We start from the raw sequence: 23,732 nt of genomic DNA on the forward strand, positions 1-23,732 counted from the left end.
CAGTGTCCACGGGGACCCCTTTGACATTCGTGACCATAAAACAGTGATGGCTAACCTTGACACTCCAGCTGTTGTTGAACTACACATCCCAGCATTCCCTGCTACAGTTTTACTATTTGGCCATGCTAAAACAGATGCAGGGAATGCTGTGATGTGTAGTTCAACAACAGCTGGAGTGTCAATGTTAGCCATCACTTCCATAAAAACTGGTGTCCAAATTTCATGTTGAACAGACATAGCGAACACTTCTGTATTGGGTCAGAAAAGATACTTTATTTCAGTGCAATGATATTGTGAACGTTTATATAAGAAAGGAATATTATAACAATTATATGTTTTACTTTATTAATCACTTATATTACTATGTCATTGAAAAGTTTTATTGTATTGCATAGAAATTGTTGCTGCTACGCTTGTAATGCAGTGCTTTAATAAAAAGATTTATAAAAAAAACTGGTGTCCATATGGTTCTCCAAGTCCCAGCATGCAGAGGAGGCTTGTTGGGCCCTGTAGTTCTACTACAGAACCCAATATCTATTTTTAACACTTTTATTTTTACACTTTTTTTACCAGCAGCCCGGCTTCCACTGCCAAGGGATGCCTGGATTTTACCTGTTCTTTCAGCCTTTATTGGGGGGTCCCCACTCCTTTAGGGACTCTGCCCGGGCTGTCCAGCTAGGGTTTAATGTTTTGGCCGAGGGAACCAATATCAATAGTTTGCCCCGGCTGTGGCATGGCACCACTGGCAGTAGGAGCCCGGGACTGGTTATAACTATATGGGGACCCTTATTTATTTGTCCCCCATGTCTTTGTTACTGGGACCGGTCCAAAAGTGCAACCAGGACTGTCTCAAGAGTCTGGTGCTGGTTATGCTCATGGTGGGGGGTGGGGGGGGTGGGGGAAGAGACCCCCAGGCAGTTTTTTTTTATAATTTATATTTCATATTTTTACACAGAGAAGCCTGCACAGATCCTGACTGATCTGTGCAGGCTTCAGCCGAATACTCCTGGAATAGTAGGTCTATTTTCCAGTGGTATTTAGTGCTGAATTCATAGCCAAATTCAGCAGTATGAATGATTGTAAATTAGCCAATCAGATAGAACGCTATGACCAAATACAGCCATGTTCTATCGATGGTGTTCATATAGCCAAATTCGGCTGATGTTGCCATTCGTAATAATGGCAATGCAGATGATTTTGGCTGACTGTATATTAGCCAGACACTGGGTGCTGGCTGTATTTAACATGGAATGGGTGCATTCAACCTTAGTAAATTTCCCTCATATAATATTATTGGTTGCCCATAGCAACATCCCAATTGAAATAGATTTAAGTTCATATTTAAGTTCCATATGCATAACCCTCTCATGTATTATATAGCTTCCCTTCTGGACCTGCAACTTGGTGGGGCTGCTATGCTATTACTGGTGCCTGTCCTTGTGTTTCCCCCCTATATCACTATAGATTGTAAGCTTGCAGCAGGGCCCTCCTACCTCCAAGTCTGTCTATTGTTACCCAGTTTGTTCTATCACTGTCTACAATTGTAAAGTGCAACGGAATCTGCTGCGCTACATAAGAAACTGTAAATAATAATAATAGCTCCAATCTTAGTAAATAAACCCCTTGAGTCCAATGCATGGTTGCAAATGTATGGAGCAGGGATAAAAAAAATACCATAGACCAGTGGTTCCCAAACTGTTTTGAATCACGGCACCCTAGAGCATCAAAATATTTTCAAGGCACCCCTAGGCCAAATGCTTCTTATTGAGAAATTTAGAAGAAAAAAAAAATATTTAGTTCTTTGAGTGTGTATATGTCAGTTATGTGGTGAGGGACAGGATTTGCTCCTGTTTGTCCACATATATTACGATTGGCAGCCACCAGCACTGGTTTTGCCTGTTACATTGACCATTAATAATATGAATTGATCCTGGTCCACCAACCCAAGGCACCCCTGCAAGTGTCCTGAGGCACCCCAGGGAGTGTAGGCACACAGTTTGGGAACCACTGCAATAGACTAAATCCATGGTTACCTACATTAATAAAGAATACTTCCAGTGTAATGTTCAGAGGTACCAAAGACACCTCTGTATTATGAGAAAATAGTAAATAAATAAAAAAAAAACAGACAACAGATAGACACAGATTAGGTTGACAGGTGAAGCTCAACAGATGAAAGGACTACAATGCTTAAGGTCAACATGTAGAAAAGGTCAACAGGTTCAAAAGATGGACACGACAATGGTTGACACATTTTTTTTTATGTTTTACCGACATTTGCTTGATTTACTATCCATGTGGAAATTTATTGGGAATATATAGCACCGAAAATAAAAAAATATATAAATGCATACAGCCCTTTTAGGGACTAGCTTTTGTTGTATATGGGTATCTGGGATTGAAGGAAAGTAAATTGTACTTACCCTACCTTTCCCTAGTCTCAGGGCAGAGTGGTGTCCCGCTCTGATGTTTCTGCCCTGTGTGAGGAATTTGAAAAAGTGTAGTAATTACACAGAACGCATTGGTGGCTAATAGTGGACGTGGCAACTTGGAAGAGAACCTGCCACATGCATCACATGAATGCACTCGCGAGACCTGACAGCCAGGAGCAGGACAGTACTGGACTCTCACACAGGGCAGAAACACCAGAGTGGGACGCCGCTCTGCCCTGAGACTAGGGAAAGGTAGGGTAAGTGCAATTTACTTTCCTTCAATCCCGGATATCCGTCCAGTTGCATGCTTATTGCCAGAGGTTTCTTGCTTATTGCCAGGGACTTCATTGCTTATTGCCAGGGGGTTACATGCTCATTACCAGGTGGTTACATGTTTATTGCCAGGGGTTTTATGCTCATTGTCCGGGGTTACATGCTTGTTGCCATAGTTTTCTTGCTTATTGCCAGGGGATTACATGCTCATTGCCAAGCGGGGGAGGGTTACATGCTTCTTGCCAGGGTTTTCTTGCTCATTGCTGGGGGTTACAAGCTCATTGCCAGGGGTTTCTTGCTTGTTGACAGAGGTTACATGCTCATTGCCAATGGGTTACTTGCTCATTGCTGGGAGTTTCTTGCAAATTTCCAGAGGGTTACCTGCTTTTTGCCAGGGTTTACATGTTTTTTGCCTGTAGTTTCTTGCTCATTGCCAGAGGTTAACAGTTCATTGCCAAGGGGTTATTTGCTCATTACCAGAGGTTATATGCTCATTGCCATAGAGTTACATGCTTGTTTCCAGGGGTGCTCATAGTGTGCAAGCTCTTGCGGAATCCAGCACTCCCGGCTAGCTCTGTACACAACTCTCCATTGACAGATGCTAGAGGTCTCCTAAGACCTCTAGCATCTGTCTCCTCCATTATTTCTATTCCCTGTGAAATCTAGGTCTGTCAGGATCAGGTGGAGTCTCCTGGGTACAGATTTATGATGCAGTATATAGCTCAATATTAAGTATACTGTATAGAATCAGAATGATTTTAGTTCGCTGTCAATTCTCCCTGGTAGTTGTGCTCTTGCTGATATAACCTTAGTCATACCCCAGAAAAATGAGCTTTGAAAATAATCTTGTGAGCACTGATCTAAAAATAGTGCCCTGATCAAAACTACTAATAATAGTTCTCAGATGGATCTACTAATAATAGTTGGATGATGATAAGTCATTGCAAATCTATTTAAAATTGTTAATCGTATAAGCACTTGTTGCATTGATATCATTGCACAACTCCCAACATGACCCTCTTCAGAAGGGACACAATGCTCTGTTCTTGGACTTCAGCTGCCCATACACACCCCGATATGGGCGTGCGTTGTGGGCTTAAATAGCACAGATCACATCACATTGCATTGCATGTGCATGCGTTGTGCATGCAATGCGATGCAATGTGATGAGAACTAAGTACAAAAAGTATGTGCAAGGACATACTTTTTGTACTGTGCGATGAGGTGCCGCGGGAGCGCGCACCTCAAAGCAAGGAACACACAGCCCGGCATCGCAGCATGTATGGGCTGCTTTCGTTCTTAATGTATGATTGCTATCACCTGTGGTGTAACATCTTTCTGATCCATTCTCCTGTTCACAACAGTTGATGGCAATTATACATTAAGAGGGAAGTCCATTAACAGAGCATTATGTCATGTTGGGAGGTATGTCATTGTAAATATTATTTTTAATTTTTGCAGTGTCTGAATGTGTTTGGTTTGCATCTACTTGCTGTTTTGCCCATCTCTTCTTGTTTATGTACATTTGCAAAGTTAAGCTTATACAATTTTGGCCCTTTTCACCTGATGGATCGAGATGAGAAATCGAGTGCCCAAATCGTATGCGCCTAAACTCCGATTCTGATCCGATGCGCAGTCCCGTGCTCATCTGATCAGATAAGATCCATACCTGCCAACATGACCCTCTCCAGGAGGGACACAATGCTGTCACCTGTTTTAAATAGGTAAATGGGTAAGAAAGGTGTTCCCACACAGGTGATTGCAATCATACATTAAGAGAGAAGTCCAGAAACAGAGCAATGTGTCCCTCCTGCAGAGGATCATGTTGGGAGGTATGCAGATCCGAAGATTGCAAGTGCTATACATAAGATATGTTGGATCTGATAGGATCCGATCCCACTTGCTGAGAGTCACATTCTATACATGGTATGCTAAAGGACCCCAAGGTATCAAATGTGAGGCTGCATGCAATACATCAGTTTAGTGTATGGGGTCATTAGAGACTGCAATAGATTTCCACTGTATAATGTTACAGGTCATAATGACTAGATATGGGATATGCTTATCAGGACGGATATAACTGTGGGATAGCACATGTTATGCAATGACAAGTGTTGTGTAACTATAGAGCTGGACGACGAGGCCACAATGATGTGTCTCTTATAGCTACGTGCCCTGCATTTGCCATTTGGAACCCCCTTGAGAGAGATACAGTATAAAGGGTTTACAACAGCTGTATCTGGTTTTACAAACACCACTTCCCTAAAATAGGTGTCAAATATCGAAATAATCCACCACATTCTATACTAAGATACCTGCAAATACAGCAATGTGCTATCAAGGCCTAACTACAAAATCTAAGCTCAAACAATGTCCTTGGTCTGTGATTGTGTACGGTAAATGTGGTATAATAATAATAATTGAGCACCAGAGCTCAGGTGTTCTTGCTTCACAATATAATTGTTGAAGTATCCAGGCAACCGGGAAAGCGAGAAGGAATTGTACTGCTGCCCAGATAATGAGTGAGCATTAAACAGATACATATAATCTGACTGTGTTAACTTTGTTTGCAGGAAGGAGATTCCAGCTTATAAAATGTCTAAACAGCCAGCATCAAATGTCAGATCTCTCCAGGTATGTGCTCATGAAATGAGCTTACAACAATTTACCATAGCATGTTATCTACATGCATGCATTGCACACTGATGCCAACATCTGCCAGGTACCGATGTATGTATATTTCTGTATAGAACGAGGAATAACTGCGGACTGCAGTGCAGGTGTTATGGGAGAAGTGGAAATACTGCATTTCTATGTATTAAATGCAGCCTACATATATTTTAAGAAGAGACTGCAATAATCTCACCACTGGGGGATGCACTTTTTTTTTAATTCATATTAAGATTGAATTGAGGCTAAAACGTAGCCTTAAAACAGAAATGACACCAGGCCACTACTGCACCTTCATTGTTGTGTCTGTTGTTGCCACTATGACCCAGTACTCTCTCAGGAGGGGGATCCAGACAGTATACTGACTGCTATTGAGTTATTTTAAGCAGATACAAAATTATATAAATTTATTTTTCAGTACACCCAGACCCAGTGACACTCTTATGCCTGGTACACACCAGAACGGTGCAGGTCGTGAGCAGATTATAAGACGATCGTAAGATCGGTTCATGATCTGTTGGAGCACACCACCTGCTCAGGACCTCCACACGATCTGAATCCGTCAATCCGATCAGATCTCGCCCTGTACCCAGCTGAATGGACGTTTCCAGATCCTATCTGCTGGAGGAAGGATCTGTGAATCGGATCAGAAATGGCCCCAAACAGGCCCGATTTAGATACAATCGGTCGAGATTGTATCTAAATTGGGTGTTATGAGGCCAAATCGTTCTGGTGTGTACCCAACATTACATACATCAGAACCAGATAGCTACTGTCGTTCAGGGCTGATTTACCCAAACCGATCTATTTCTAGATAATTGAGGGCTGATTGTAGCTGTGGACGTTTTACACTTTATGCGCTTATTTGTATATATATGATGAAAATATTGTAGCTGTATTAATTCCCAGCTCTGTGCATTTAAATTAACCAAAGTAACTCACTGTTACTTACTACTTGGAATGTTATTGTTACTATACTGTGTAATATTTTTTGCCATTACAGCAAAGGATATAAAAATCAACAACATTAAGTTACATAAGCAACTAGCTCATCCCTTTACTTGGAATAGTTAAGCTTAAAAAAAACAACACGTCTTAAAATAGCACTTTTCATAATATTCCATATTTTCTGCTTCTCAATTTATTTGAACAGGGACCCACAGTGCTCATAACAGACAGATTACCCTCACTAATTGTAGCATAAATGACACTCGTATTTTATTCCCCAGGAAAACATTAGACAAGGTGGAAAAAAGTTATTTTAAACGGAATCTGTGGGTTTACAATGAATCAGTGACTCTTGCTTTTGAAAAACTTTGGGTTTTTCCCCACAGTTGTGGACCTGCCATGAATATACTTGTTCATGTTTTAAAATTTAATATAAATGTATAGTAAATTGAACTACATTAACAATGCATGGCATGAGCACATTATTATGTGTACAGTATACACAAAATGCCTACAATATGCAAATTATGTCAGGGTGGCTTTATGCAGAACACTATAATTATAAAGTCTTTATTATTATTATTATTATTATTATTATAATAATATTTGTGTTATAGTTTTGCTTAGTTTGCTCTGACCCTCCCTCCCTCTTTCCCACCCATTAAAAAAATCCATTATTGAGAAGCACAGCTAAGAACACATGTAAATCATGTATACATTTTATTTTATTATACCAACGAGTTACCAGCCCATCAAAAGGATGGACAACATAACAGTCAGCACTGGCGGCTGTGCGTGCCCGAACAGAGCAACAATTGTATTGGTCTGCTGGATTTCATCTAGAGGTGGTTGACATGCCAAACACTTGAATTCCCTCCATAGAAGTGAGGAACAGCTTTAGCCTATTATGATATAGGATTTAAAAAATAAGCAATATTAACACTAAGGGGGAAATTTACTAAGATCGAATGGGTACGAATGGTCAAATTCCCAGACTCGGATCAGAGTTGCAGGTCGTATGGGCTGCACATAAGATACATCTTATGTGCAGCCCTCAGCAGCCCATCAAGAGTGCTAAGCACCCACAATATATTGCATCCGATGTGGCAGATGGCGAGCAGGGAACAAACTGAAATATCCTAATCAAAAGACTGGATGGCTTCTGATTGCCTGAGAGAGCTCTCTCAGCCAATCAGCAGCTGCCCAGTCTTTTGAATAGGATTTTTCAATTTTGCTTCCCCCGCCTCCGGCTCCCCGGGCTTAAGTGTGATAAATCGCATCTGACTTATCACATCTAAAAAAAAATGGCACGTCAAATCTTATTGAGCTCTCTCCCGGGGAGCTCAGGGGAAATCAGGCTCACTTAGCCTTAGGACAAGTCGGCCTAATGTATGGGGCCTTTCGATTTTGATTAACAGCTTTTGCTGGAGATGGAGAGGTGTTGAAATTGGGGATAGTATTAAGGATGAACACATGTATTCAGTACATGTATTCAGTATAGGTTAGGATGCCAAACCTTTAGGACACAAGGGTGTTTATTATATGAAATGTCAAGTTGATAAAGTGTCAATAGCAGTGTTAAACTGGCATTAAACCATAGGAAAATAGAAGACAAACAAGCAAAATTAATACAGAAGGACTGCGATTCAACCACACAGGATCTTTATGAGGCTTCTCCTCACCTCTGCCATTAGAACACCAGGACTGCCCCCAGGCCTATCTGGGGAGAGAACACCAGGACCAGGCTCTGCATTTTCCCTCAAACTTGAGTGTGTTCCCAACATTCTCATACCTACCCGTAATGTTCCCATGAGACCAGTATATTTATAATTTTTATATAAAAAAAAAAGGTTTTCACAATTTTCCCCCTTCTTTTGATTACCTGCAAATATGTTGATACCAGGTTTTTTTTTCTTTTATTCTAACAACAGACTTGCACCCAACTATGCGCTATTCCTGTAATGTGATTGGGTGGGTGATAAAAAAAAAATCATATTCTAAACAATTGTCTGGGTTCAAGTTCACTAAATGTGATCAGAGTGAAGCATTCATGTTTTTTCATTTAGTTTAGACTTTGTCTATTTAGAGAACAAACTCTGTATACTGTACAACTATTTTCATTTATTTACTAGGCTAATCTAAATATCCCTATGGGAGCATTCCGACCTGGAGCTGGTCAACCACCCAAAAGAAGAGAATTCACACCTGAAGCAGAACAGGTAACAATCAATGAAACAGCTAATTAATATATTATATTATTAAATATAACTGTAAACAAAATATTTTTATTACATCCCGATTTTCCATATTATTAATGTTTGAGAAAGCAATGTACTACAAACATCTCACAAGTGTAAGGAAAACTTATTTTAACTGTACATTTAGATTGTCTCTCTCTCTCTCTAGGTACATATAGAGACAGATTGCAGAGAGAGAGAGAGAGAGAGAGAGAGAGAGAGAGATGGAAATAGATACACACAGGTATTGGATGGAATGATAGATAGATAGATAGAAGGGCATAACTAGCACTTTGTGTGCCCCATAGTAAAATCTTGAAAGCCCCCTCCCAACTCCTCCTTATTACAATGCCCCTTATGGGGCGGGGCAGAAGAAAGAGAGAGAGAGGAGTGTGAGAGCCAAAGAGGGTATTGGAGAAAAAGAGAGAGAAAAGGGAGAGACAGGGAGTGATAGAGGGCATTGGGGATAGAAAGGAAGAGAGACAGGCAGAAAGAGAGAGAATGACAGAAAGAGAGAGGGTGTCCAGAAGAGAAAGGGGGAGAGACAGAATGAGAGAAGGGGTCAAGGAGAGATAGACAGGAAGTGAAAGACAGGGGAAGTCAGGGATAGGTAGACACGGCCAGGTAGAGACTGTTAGAGAAAGGGAGGAAAGATAGGGAGGGTAAGTGTGGGGAAAGAGGTGAGAGAAGAGATACAAGAGAAAGAGAGCAGGGGAAAGATAGAGCAGGGGAGAGAAAAAAAGGAGGTGGCAAGGAGGTAGGCAAAGAAGAAGGGAGAGAGGAGAGAGAGAGGAGGGGGGAGAGTTGAGAAGAGGGAGTGGATGGGGGAAAGTGGAAGAACAAGCGGAGGGGGAAAGATGGGAGAGGAGGGGGAAGGGGGAGAAGAGATGGGGAGAGAGAAAGAGGAGAGGGGAAGAGTGAGAGGAGGGAGAGTTAGAGGAGGGGGTAGAGGGAGAGGAGGGGGAGAGGGAGTGAAGGGGGAAGAGGACGGGAGAGTAGGGGTGGTGGACAGAGGGGGAGATGGGAGAGCAGGGAGTTTGAAAAAGTTTTGACAGCAGGCATCACTGTGTCCCTCCTTATCGCCATCTTCCCCCAGTATAGGTGGGACTGGGTACCTTGCTAAGTGCCTTCCTCTCCCCCTCAGTGCAGGTCGGAGATGTTTTTTCTAATTGGCATTGCGGGTCACCTGGTCACTGGTGCTGGGTCTTCTGCTCCCGCACCCCGGTGTTTGGTCTACTGCACTCACTGCCTAGCAAATGCTGACCGATGCGGATCTCCTGCACACACTGTCCAGCGCCGGATCTCAAATGACAGGGGGGAAGGGGGGAGGGGGCACAATTATAAAAATAATTCGGCAGGGAGGCGTTTCAGGGCTTGATCCAAGCAGAATCGGGCCCTTAGTGCAATGCAAAAAAAAAAAAAATAGGTTCACGGAATGTCATCAGTTTAATAATGATTTTATTTTTGAATCACACAAATTGTATTTGTGTAGATTTTGGATTGTGAAATTATAATTGAAATAAATATTTTTAGCCACAGTGTGTCAGTATAACCCTGTATACAGGAACCCAATGCATTATCTCATATTGTACTTGTTCAACATACTTACTATAAAACAGATGAGGTTTCCATGGAAACCATATTAAATTTGATTTACTTTTCTTATTTGCATATACTATTTTAATACAACAATATTTCCACCCTGAAACTGCCAAACAATTTGAATCTCAAATGGCAGAAAAATATATTATTTTATGTTACATATTTGTTATGTAATTCCTATAGTTGCCTAGAAAAATACACATACAGTATAGCTACAAGTGCAAAAAGTGATAAAAGGATGGCATTGATTAATTATTGATTATTATTTTAATTAATATTTCTGTGTCCAAAACAGGACATATTTAGATACATATACGTATAATATACGTACCAGTACCAATAAATTCAAACTTTAAGGGGTATCTTTACTAAGATGGGAGTTGCCCATAGCCACCAATCATCTATCTATTATCTCCTAGAATGTGCGTACCATGCGCATGCTTGGTCGTTCGTTTGATAATCGCCCGTGCTGCGAAATCACAGCCATGCAATTGGGTCTGAATCAGGGTGTCCAACTGCCCGATGGCCACGCCCTTTCCAGTGGCCACGCCCCCTTTCAGAATTTGGACCGGTTTTGCTCTTCAGATGTTGGAGAGTATGGCATAAGTGCTTGACAGGAAGTGACTATTTGGAGGTTATAATGGGTACTGGTTGCAAAATTGCAAACATGTCATTGCCATTTTGGAGCAGGTTTTTGCCATCAGCTGTGGGTTTGTATGTGCAGTAACATGGTCCATGTGTTACCGCTGCTGTATCCAGTCTGGGGTTTATACTGGTTCGTTCCTTCGCATGCAGGAACCATGTTTTCGAAATGCGCATGTGCATGCACCGGGTGCAGGCGGTGGACCAGGGGATTCGCCCATGGGAACGGCCAGCATGACCATCTTCAAAATGGGAGTCGTATATTATGTTGACAATGCCTAGGTTGACATAGTCTATGCCAACACCAAAAGAACAACATGAGCGAGGTCGGCACTGGAAAAAGGTTGACACAAGGAAAAGTTGACACGGAAATGGTTGATATTAAAAGGCCGACATGAGTTTTTCCATGTGTTTTGCAGTCAAGGTCGACACTTGAGCATGTGGACCATCAATTAGTGTACCACATCTCCTTGAATGCCCAGGTGCCCCGCTCCACTGCGATCGGCACACTTTTCCAATGTTTATGTGGGTGGTAAAGTAATTAATAAAATCCACCAAAAGCTCATATTGACCTTGTCATGTGCCGACCATAACCATATCAACATTTTTCTTTTGTCGACCTTTTGACCATGTTGACCATATGTACTGTATGTCCACATGGTGTTGACCTATTAACTGTCGATCTTGACTTTATCTACTGTATCAGCCATCCGGATACCCTTTATAATAAGAGGCTTCGGTTGTAGAATCTCCCTGAATTACAGTTAGGAGGGCTGTAGTACTCAGCTGACAGATTTATCTTGCTTGCTGTCAGATGTACCCTGTAGGAGCACAAACTCTCAGATGCAATATAACTCTGCCAAATATATCTTTAAGGTTGTCAGATCGATCTTCACACTGGGATGTACTTGGGACTTGACAAACATTTGATGCATGTCTTCAGTGTAGGAGATGTTATTTTGTTTAGTGAAACGGCACAAGCAAATTGTTCATTTTATACTTTACAGAAATACAATGGGAGGGAAATGGAGTATTATCATGCTGTGATAGACTCAAGTACCATTTTACATTTATATGTCTGTGATACAAATATATTTATATTTATGAGCACAATGATTGGGTTATACATAACCACTTACCTGGCTAATAAAAAATCTAGCACCACATAGAAGGGGTTATTCAGACCTGATCGCTGCTGTGCGAATCCGCACAGTTGCTGACTATCGAACATTTTTGCATGGTTATAGATCATAGCCATTCAGCGACAATATCCAGCATCTCTTCTGTTTGCTGGCCATTTGCAAGTTGATTGACAGGAGGTCGGCATTTGTGGGTGTCACCCGGCTGTTTTCTGGGAATGTCAGGAAAAATGTAGGTGTGCCCAAGCATTTTCAGTATGGGTCTGTGATGTCAGCTCTGGCCTCAATCAGTCTAGTTTACTGCACACACTGGGAAAATCATTAGATGGTGTGTAGTTGTGAATGGATTTACATTTACCCGCCAGTCACCGTGATTTTCCCCCAAAAAATCGGCAGGATTTCACGTTTTCTGGGTGGCAGCTGATAGTAGGGCGCTGGTATATTACCCATCAGCGATCATGGCTGGAATAACTCCCACAATACATTGAGAAAGCCAGAATCACATAATTCACTACAGCTACTTCATGTGTCATTCTGGCCTGCCCCAGCTCTGTAGGCTGCTCCCCTCCTTTACCGCAACCACACAGTTCTCACTTTGAGACTGTATCCACGATTGCATCTTCCATATGGACGCCTTGAGCCCCGCCTCTTGTCATGCGATGTGACATCATAATATCATGTTGTACATGGAGCTGTTCAGAGGAGGTTTCAGATAGTGAAACCTTCTATGAGAACAGTTGGGCACCTGTCAGAGGAGGCAGGCTGGCAGTGCTGGTGTCATGTCACAACAGAGAAAGAGCCACTGGTTGGCCACTGCTGCTATACAGTAACTACACTTCTGATTATGCTTGTTGGAAGCTGTAGGTATAATGCAGCCTGGACTAGCGAAATAAAGTAAACACTAAAACAGCAATAGGCCTCCTTGACAACAGAATCATAGTGGTAAAATATACATGGGAGACAAAAAATAGCTGGCTAAATAATGCATAAAGTATTTGTGTAATGAAGTGCTGCTCAATAAATGTGCAGCCGACAGACGCGGCTGGCAAGAAATAATTCATTTTTAATGGTACTTGAACTTTTAATTTAAACAAGAACATCTTTGGTTTCTGTTCGATTTGCTGTAGAGGATTTCATCAGGGCTGGAGACAAGTTCAGCTGCATGCACACTGATGGGAATTAATTGTTCTCTGTCATGATGGGAGCTGCTGAGTCTTTATATTTGCCTGGGTGAGGGATGTTGCTATAGTTCTTCATTAAGACTTCACGTTTACTAAGAATATTAAAAACAAACCCTGCATGTCTCCACATCAGGGAGATGGGAAGGGTTAGGGGAGTGCGGGAAGGTGGTGGATGGCACGGGGAGGCAGCAGGGAGGAGGCAGATGGCAGTGGGGAGCTCCGTCAGAACAAGGCAAGCGTGCGGGTTGTACGCGCGCGCCCCCTTCCAACAGATGGCGGGGCCTGGCGGCTGGCAAGGGCTGGCAACAACGAGAGGGGCTCCACCTGTAATTTAGGCTTTTTTGTTGCTACAGTATTGTTAGTCTCAATAATATTAATTTCCAGTAATTTCCAGTCAATTTTGAACACCACATAGATTGCAATAATGTTTTTATCTAGCATAGCCCAAAAGGTTGCACCAAGTTAGCTGGCTGACTAAGCTAAGTGACCATAGTGGGTGGCACAAATATATGGCAGCTTAATTCTAAAATGGCCACTCTACTAAACAGAGTGGCACTATAGGGCAGACGGCGTGGCAGTCAAATAAACTATACAACTCCATAGAAAGATACCAATAATGTTTTAACTAATCAAGAAATAGTTCAGAAGGAAGGAATGATTTAAAAGTTAATTTAATTTAATTGAGTTTGAGAATTTTACCCAATTTTATCCAATACAGGCCTCACACATGTTAATTTTAATTAATACTCAATCATTCAATCAATCAATTGATCAGTCCTGAGACTGCCACGTGGGTGACTGAAGTTTGGTTTGGTTGGGCACTCTCCAATAAAAATACCAAGGGCAGCTAACAGTTGTTAATGATGGGCTTAAGGCAGCTCACAGACATAATTAAAAAGGTGAACAGGGGTTTTGGGGGGTTCTGCACACAAAGGAAAGATTAATGCCCTCTATTGGACGGGCAATGGACCACTGTATGTCGGTTCGCAACAGTGGGGGTGCTATCCCAAACAGTTGGCATACAAGAACAAGAAAAAGAAAAAGTGTTTGTATGGATGCACTCCTTTTTTTGGTTTATGTACTGTCAGTAAACAGTTTTCTATTTTACTACTTTTGATGGGACCATCATGCAATAGTCTTCAACCAGGAAGCCAATTGGTCAAGAATGTTCTTGTTATCAACCATCTTTGGATGGTTGATAACAAGAACATTCTTGACCAATTGGCTTCCTGGTTGAAGACTATTGCATGATGGTCCCATCAAAAGTAGTAAAATAGAAAACTGTTTACTGACAGTACATAAACCAAAAAAAGGAGTGCATTCATACAAACACTTTTTCTTTTTCTTGTTCTTATAATTAAAAAGGTGCAAGATGGAATTGTCCTATAAGCCTCCAACTCATGATTGTGCTGGATATTAAAGAGGATATGCACAGTTTAACAAACCAAGTACTTCAGTGACAGGGGCTGCCCCTTTGTGTCTGAATGCCCTCACAAAACAATTTTTTTGGAAGGACTATCTCTAATAACTAATGAGGAATGTCATGATGATGGTGTTAATTACAACACATTGTTATCATTTTATAATACATTAGAATACATAATACATTTCATGAACTCTCTAAATATGACTTAACATGGGTTAGGCACCTAGATGATTAACTTACCTACCTATATCAATTTTGGCCTCAGAAATGTAGCATATGCCTTTAAGGACTTTGCCCGATTTACATCAAGATAATCCCATACCTACTGGATTGCTTATGCCAAGGAATCAGAAAGTTTTTCTTTTTTATCAAGAGGAAGGACTGTTGCCACTGGTGGCTTACTTACACAATCAACATCATTCATTCATTCTCATTAGCGTCAGATAGTGCACAAATATCTCCCTCAATCCTGTTACACTTCTACACTAGCATTATCAATTTCTGTTATGTATCATCACCATCTTAACTTGTACTGCTCATCCCTAAATTTGCAGATGGTGCATAAATGGTTAAAGGAGGTGTAGGAGGCTTCTTTACTGTACAAAAGTAATAAAGAGAAGCAGCACTAATGTTTATCAATTAAATCAATGAAAATTATTTAATGACAATAGTACACATTAAAATACATATATTAAAAACAAGAAATAAATTGATGATGGGCACAAATATTTATAGTCACCAAGTTTTAGGATAGTTCAACCTACTACTTTTTTTCCCACCATTTGCTTGGGGAAATAATTCTAAAAAATATATTTTAGGAAGCAATATGACAGCGAAATTTGTAACACTAGAATGATCACTGCAGTGCTTTAAATATGAATGCTTTATACTGAAATCAGAAATGTCCGACACTAATGAGTATCATCACTGGAAGGAAATAAGACACTAAGGGGCATATGTATCCAGCTTCAAAAGTGATAAAATAGAGAGTGATAAACAACCAGCCAATCAGCTCCTACCTGTCATGTTACAGGCTGGGATTGAAAAAAAACAGGTAGGAGATGATTGGCTGTGTGTTTATCACTCTCCACTTATCACTTTTTTTAACCTTGGTACATCTGGCCCTACAAAAATATGTTGAGTAAATTTGTGATTTTGAATCGGTGTTGTCCACCATGTTTGTTTAGAAAAACAGTGATGCATTGTCAGGTCAATTTACTAAAGGTTAAAAAAATGAAAGGATGTGGTGTTGCTCATAGCAACCAAGATATCATTTCTCTATTGCATCCTAGAAAATGATAGGCAGAATATGATTGGTTATTATGGGCAACTTCACCTCTTTTGCATTTTTAGAATCTTAAGTAAATGTATCCCTGTGACTTTATACTCGGATTATCTGAGTGAGAGTGTGATGGGTCGCTCAGCCAATTGGAGCACAGCAGACAGTTCCTCAACTGATCAGGCAACTTCACAGCCTTACAGGGAACTTACATGCCACTGGGCAGCACAGCAGTTGTATGGGACAAAGTATGTCCCATAGGAAACAGTCACCAGCTTATCCTTGCATTGGTGCCACCCCTGATGATAGTGGGTGGAGTTGTGATGCAAGGTCCCACCTGGGATTTATCCAACCCCCAGTCAGGCCAGTTCCACCATGGCTGCTAGGATAAACTTTATTGGGGCATTGAAATCATTCTCTCCTCCATGTCTGCAGACCTTGAAAAGAAAATGTTGGAGAATATCATTTTTGTTTATGGCGAGCAAATCGTTTCACTTTATCCATCAGGAAGGAACTTAAGCTATAAAGGAACAAGACATTGACACAAACAAGAGAAATAGATTAAGTGGCCATGATTCTTATTGTAATAGAAGATTGTACTTTCTTAGCCATGTACTAGTATATTATGTAAATAATTATATTTAGAAAACTTAAATTGCAAGTAGGCCTATATTTTAATTAATAAACTTTAAGAAAGTGAGTAATGCAGTACTTTATTTCTTTATTTATCTAGAGTAATCCAGACGTTTTACCAGAAAAAGAGAAAAAGCAGCTTCCTGGAGCCGTTAAACTTCCTGGGCCTGCGGTCAACCTCTCAGAAATTCAGAATATAAAAAGTGAACTTAAATTTGTACCAAGGGCTGAGGAGCAGTAGTGTGACCTACAGATGGTGAGATTGCTTAACATTTTAATTGCACTTACCATATTTTTTGAAATGCAAAACCTGGTTTACTATTTCCAAAGTTTCCATACTGTATGTGAGAGTTGAATTGTCTTGAAATTCTTGTCTTTTTTTTAAGCTGTATAAATCCAATGATAAGGGAGTACTGTCCCTTTTTGGGCATGACTTGAAGATGGTGACACCATAAGCACTGAGCAGTTTTTGCACTTTGCTAATTTACTAAAAAATCTACTATACTGATGTTACAGTCCAGATCTCATATGGAAGGTATCAAAGTTGTAATCATAGGAAAATACCCTTACACATACGGATGGAGCCAGCCTCTTTTTTGCAGGGGCTGGCGATACTATCGCCAGCCCTTGACAGCGGCAGGCCCTCGCCAGGGATGCGTACACACGAGACGCTCGCGCGTGCCCTATGGCTACGGATCTGGCTTCGCCGCCCAGGGCTGGCAATTCTATCACCGGACCTCGCCAGGGACGCGCGTGCCCCATGACTACAGAGCTGGCTCCGCCGCCTCCCCCGGTGCCCCTTTGCCTCCCTGCTGTCCCCCTATCCCTACCCATCTCCCTGAAGTAGAGACGGGCAGGGACCCGCAGCGGCGCCGTCCTGGAACTGGGACGCGTGTGCGCCTCTGCGCCGGCGATCACCAGCGGAGACATGCTGGCGATCCCCAGCCAAAGAAAAGAGGCACTCCATCTGTACTAATGCTCACTTATACACAGCTACGGTCAATTCAAAGTTGTAGGTAAAGTATAGCCCATTCTTAATGAGCCAGGGCAAGCCCAGGTGACTTAGGTCCTGATCTGTGAAAGGCTGAACCCTAATTGTGATTGACATGGGTAGGCTGCAGTGTGAATGGTGCCACCTGGGTTTCTCAATAATGACCTGGTTGGCTGATCGGGGATGTTGGCAGATGGCAGTCACCACAAACTTTTCATGACCTTGTCTTTGGCAGAAATCTTTTAATGACTCACTCATTTTTCAGGACAGTCAATATGAAAGGGGTTGACCCGGGAAAAATCTGGATCCCAGATGCTATTTGAAGAGCTGTAACACTGGTTGAAACTGTGTTTAGTTGGAATCAGGGCTTCAGTGTGAAAATAGGAATTTAGTACTTACTGGTAATTCCATTTCTATGATTCCACAGGGGACACTGCAGTCAGGTGACAATGGGGATAGAGCTGGTGGTCTGGAGGAGTCAGCACTTCTTTCAGAATGGAGGCTCCTCCCCCCTCTATCCTCAATATGAGCATGAAGAGCTTCCCATTCTCTGCGAGAGGCTGCAAGCTCAGTTGTTAGAGTAGAGAGCACAGATGTGATATCACCTGGCGCAGTGTCCTGAGGGCCAGCGACAGGGCCCTGCACTCCATCATAACATGATGCACATAGGGAATATAGATTGTAAGCTCCACTGGGGCAGGGACTGATGTGAATGTTCAACTATACTCTGTAAAGCGCTGCGGAATATGTGTGCGCTATATAATAAACTGTTAAATAAATAAAAATAAATAGGGAGACACCCTTGATGTGCTGGGTGTAATTTGCCTTGCAGTTTCTGCAAGTGTAGACCTTTTGGTAACCCTTAGAAGTACAATACCCTTCACAGACATACTGGCAGAAGCGGGTGAAAGATAGACTAAGATATAAGCAGCAATAGGGGGAAAAGGAGCTTCCCCTCCCCCCCCCCTGACTCACAGTGCCTCTTGTATGTGGAGAAGAAGTACCAGACCAGGCAGGTACCCATTGTAGCAGGAGCTGCTGTGTTCTATATGGAGCCACCAGTGTGGGTAGATAGGGATGGCCATCAATGTCAAATATGGGCAATGTCAAATAGTGTTTCTATCGATCGGCTCACACCGATCGATAGCTCACACTTCATGATGAGGCTCCTGTCTCTTCCTCCAGACAGCTGCTCTCTGGTCCATTGCAATGTTAAAGGGCACTGATCCGCACAATCCAGACATACAATAAATGTGGTAGAAGAAGCTGCTACCATTGGTCATGTGCAGCAGCTCTGCTCTGTCCCATACAATGTATGAAGTGGTGGGCAACCAGAACAGCCCTCCCCCCCTGCTTTTGCCTATGATTTCTAGGCAATTTGACTCCTAATGTGAAGAGTTACAAATGTGCCCCTATAGACACTTTAAAAACAAAGAATGTATGCATGTCCTACTATAGGTGCTTGGATTCCAAAAAAATGTGTGTGGCCTCATTGCAACATGCATGGTCTTGCAGAAAAATTGGCAACCACAGGAAAAATACATTCCTGATTCATACCATTTATATTTATATTTTTTGTCATTTTTTTATACCCTGTACACATTATGCCACACAATGTAATTCCCATTACCCATTGTGGCACAGCCACCTAATGCTTATTACACATTATGCCACACACTGTAATACCCCTTACACAATATGTCACACACAATAATGCCCATTAAACATTATGCCATACACCATAATTACCATGACATATTATGTTAATGCCAATGACACATTATGCCACACATCATACTCCTGCTTATACACATAATGCCCTCAGTAGTGCCACTCTCACGTAATGCCCACAGTACTGCTGTTTATACACATAATGCCCCCAGTATTGCCCCAAAAGTGCCACTTACACATAATACCCCAGCAGTGGCAATTACACATAATGCCCCAATAGTGCCAGTTAATACCCCCAAAAGTGCCACTTACTTAATGACTCCAATTCTGCTTACCATCTAGCCTGGCCTCTGCTGCTGCCTGTGCTGTGATGGCGCCATCCATTTCTGAGGGGAAGGAGAGAGTAAAGCGTGCTCCTGCTCCCCTCTCGCTGAGTCTGGTGCCAGCTCATGAGCCAGTCGGTGCTTGTGGTCCAGCAGTCAATCAATAACTGTGGCCGCTAGTCTGGGAGCTTTGATTGGCTGGTGGATGGTGCCACATTTGAAATTGAAAATGTTCCTGGACCCGGCTCTTGTATGAGTGCACCCCCAAGCCTCTGTGGGGGTAGTGGGGGTTTTTGCTATGCCAGTGGTAGCAGTCTGGTCATAGAGGTGCATATACTGTAACTGTGACTATGGCTGAATATGCACATTTATTTGCCTTAAAATCTAGAGCCATAGCAGGACTATAATGCTTCCTGAACCAGACCTGTGCCAGCAGCACATGTGATTTCATAACAGGAGGAAGACTCCTGGTTGCCGCTGGGCCGTGCAGGGCACATCCTAAGTACCTGCAGGACAACTCTTCAGGGGATCTGCAAGCAGCCATTTATTTGAACAAAGAAAAGAAAGCCATATATAGTGTTTCTTCTGCCCTGATTATTATGTAGAGCCAATATTGTAAATGTAAGCCTAGAGCTGTGAATCTAGAGAAATAATGTAATATTTCAAGGACATAGAAGCAGGTGTGTACGTAGCATGACAGTGACAAGTAGATAGCCCTGTTATCTTAGTAATAATACATAACTGGCAGATATTCACTTCCTCAGTGCCAGGCATGAAGACAAGAAAGCTGGGGCCAGGTGGCTGACAGAGTTTTACCACATGTCGACTGTACATCTGCTGTAAGATCTCTGGCATCTGTGGCAGAGAGCTTCATTTTTACATGTTTCAAGACAAATCCAATAGTCTCAAAACTGGAACAATAAATTGAACACTCTAGTTAGTTTGTGATATAATAGTTTGTTTGCACTTAATACTGCAAAACAGAATATATTGGAATACAATTAAATTGTCTGATTTTGGAATATAGAAAAGCTATTTACTCAAATTGGAATTAATATAATTTTTAGACTAACTATGCTGTATGCACAGAGGTGTATCCACAGTACAAGGATCAGTGGTGGTGCTGCTGGAGACAATGGAGGAGGACCACTTCTCCATTGTATCAGCCAGCTTCCAGCCAAGATCACTGGCCCCATTTGGTCCTATCAGTCATATCCGGCACTTTCCAAACACCTCTTCCCTGCTGCCCTTGCACAGTGGAGGTCATTCTGGTTAACAAAATTTGCAGCTTTGCGTGTGCTTTAAACACTGCCTGCACAAACACCGCTCCCCCCTCATGCACCTCATATCTCTTCACGCTTGCGAATGGAGGTTTAGCATAAACATCTATTCACAGTTTGCATGCGTGGAGGAAATCATTTGATAGTCGCCAACCAATGAATGATTTCTACAGTGCCGGCAGATCTAAGACACTCTCTGGTGTCTTACATCTGCGTGCTCCCTGTAGGGGAAGAGGGGGGTAGCTGACATCCGCTGCCCACTCCCGCACCCGTGTCATTGCTGAATTACCATGCTGAATTACCATGAAATGCTGCATGGGTGCAGCCCCCTCACCGCTGCCCCACGCCCCCTGCTCAATCTGTCCTGTGCGAACAGATTGGCGACTATGCAAGTCGCTGCATCTGTTTGCACACAGAGCCTGCACATGTGCATACATCAGTATGTGCATGCGCTGATTGAAAACATTGCTCCCCCATACAAGGTTGCTTGCCACCCTTGCTCCTCCTGAGCCTCATTCCCTACTCATATCTCCCATCCAAACCAGGAAGGCAGAAGCTCAATGTATCAGGCAAAGATGGGCAGTTGTTTGTAGAAAGAATGGTGGCTCATAGCAGTAGGTCTTTGGCAAATGTCCTGGGTCCCACTCCTTCAAGGGGCCATCCTGGATGATTAGATGGAGCAAGGAAAAGTAGATGGCAGTGTCTCAGCAGGAGATGGGGCTAACAGATTACAGTGCTGATTCCATCAGTGTAACATGGAAGATACTTGGGATGGAGCTGTCACAGTCCACATTCACAGACAACTCCCAATCTGTAAGGTATAAAGGAAATTATATTGTCTCTGCGTAACTCTACATTTGTGTCTGTGTGGAATATATATGGATGACCGGCGGTGAGGATGCCGGTGTACAGAATACTGATGCTGGCATCCCAAAGGAGGGAATACCGACAGGGGTCTGGTAAGTAAATTTACTATCCACCTGCCCACATCTAACCATAACCCCCTCCGTGCAGCCCAACTTAACCATCTCCCCTGCAGCCTAACCTTAACCTTTCCCACTAGTGCCTAACCTTAACCATTGTACCATGCTGCCTAAAGATAGCCCTCTACCCTGCAACCAAACTCTAATGCCCCCTTCTAAGTGCCTAACACTAACACTCCCTCCCCACAGCCTAACCATACCCCCCCCCCCCCCTGCAGCCTAACCCGAAGTACCCGCCAACAAGAGATGTAACTCCTACAGACAGTGTGGGTGTGATGGGATAGGCAGGCGGTTCTGTATTGGGCTGCAATGCTCTCTGTATTATATGTCAGGGACTGCAATTTTCCCTGTATAATAGGTTGGTCACTGCAATTCTCTATGGACATCACTGTGCAACACTCTTCATTATATTGCAGGCACTGCAACACTCTGAATTGTAGGGAGGCCACTGCAACAGCCTCTTCATTCAGTGATGTATGGCAGTCACTAAAATGATTTTATTGTTTTATGGTGGATATTAAACTGGATATTAAATTCAGCATTGCCTGGCAGGCATAAATACTGTAGCTCTCAGTATTATCTGTCAGCCACTAAAAGGCTCCCTGTATTGTGTGGCACTCACACAGATTGCAGATGGAATTAGCTACTGTGCGCTACTGTGCATTTGTTATTGGCTGAGACATCACTAGATTTGCAGACCAAAGTTGCATGGATTTGCGCATATGGACATACTTGTGCGATAACAGGTTAGAGGGAAATGGGCTGTAACTGGATGGGGAGTCGCATAATACAACTCTTTTTCCTCGGAATGTCATGGCTTGTAGAGGTTGGCATGGCCCAACATCTATCTTGCTTGGGCCACTGGGATGAAGCTACACCACTGATAATGATAGGCAAAACAAAATGTACTATGCTTAGAGGTACAGGCTTGAAATCAAAGTATTCCTTTTAGAGCACCCTGGAATAAGTTTTAAGGCTTAAATGAAAATAAATTTCTAGATGTAAGGAGAAATAGCCAAGTGTGATGCTGTCTTTCAGGCCTGGTTCTTCAAGATACAAAAAGACAACCAAAGGGCATTGACCAGGGAAGCAAATATGTCTGATTGACTCACTTTCAGCCGCCCCCCCCCCCCTTCCCCCCAATCACTGGTCCTCACCTTATGTGAGGTGCATACACACTGTACAATTTTTTTGACCAATTTGGTTAAAAGACATTTCCATTGAACCCAGTGTCCTGGACGAAAGATGTTGACAAAAGATATTGTCAACAAACAAACGATGAATGATGATGCGCATACCCGCCAGTTCATCAACATTGTTCGTCAACTGTGCGTGCAGCTCAATTTAAATATCTTTCAAAAAGAGCCTATAAACTGTAGCTAGATCTTTCTTCTTTCGTCTGTCGTCAATATCTTTAGTCAACATCTTTAGTCCAGGACACTGTGTTCAATGGAAATGTCTTTCAACCAAATTGGTCAAAAAAATTGTACAGTGTGTATGCACCCTAAGAATTGTAGGTTTTTTTTTTATTTGAAGAGCAGTTTTCAGACCTGAAAGACCGCATAGACATGTGCTGGTGACTGCACCTAACATTTTATGTTCGCCCACAATGAAGTTAAATCATTGAAATGCTACAAGTAATTTGTTTTGCAACAATGCCACCTAGTGACAACTTTGTAACTAAGTTTTTTTTTCAATAACTAGCTGGCACATTCTCTGAAGTACCTATTGTTCATATTTCTCTTTATTATGGGGCCCATTTACTGGGTTGCAGGTCTGGACAGGTTTTATCTCACAGGATTGCATTGCAGTATGCAATACTTTCTCCTGGAAGTATCTCCCAGCAGAGACAAGGACCGGAGCTCCGAAAGGAGCCCATCCCTGCGCTCTGCTTCGCTGAGTGCTAGAGGACTGCGCATGCACGGTTAGCGCTGACCCCTGGTCAACCCCACTGACTGCACAACATCACCGGCAGTGCGCATCGTAGTCCACAGGCTACAATGGGCTACTGCCATTTCAGAA

The 23,732-nt window shown here is 42.4% G+C and overlaps 1 protein-coding gene across 1 annotated transcript in view; it reads left to right on the top strand.

Moving 5' to 3' along the window:
• SMPX (small muscle protein X-linked) overlaps nucleotides 1-23,732 on the top strand; it is a 54,408-nt gene that overhangs the window by 11,125 nt on the left and 19,551 nt on the right. Inside the window, exons 2-4 of the mRNA XM_083171001.1 lie at nucleotides 5,279-5,339; nucleotides 8,456-8,542; nucleotides 16,563-16,718. Of these exons, the coding sequence (XP_083027127.1) occupies nucleotides 5,301-5,339; nucleotides 8,456-8,542; nucleotides 16,563-16,703 (267 nt within the window). The 5' untranslated portion in view covers nucleotides 5,279-5,300 and the 3' untranslated portion in view covers nucleotides 16,704-16,718. The remainder of the gene's footprint in view (nucleotides 1-5,278; nucleotides 5,340-8,455; nucleotides 8,543-16,562; nucleotides 16,719-23,732) is intronic.

Source organism: Crinia signifera, chromosome 2, assembly GCF_055691185.1.
Source record: "Crinia signifera chromosome 2, ASM5569118v1, whole genome shotgun sequence".
NCBI lineage: Eukaryota > Metazoa > Chordata > Amphibia > Anura > Myobatrachidae > Crinia > Crinia signifera.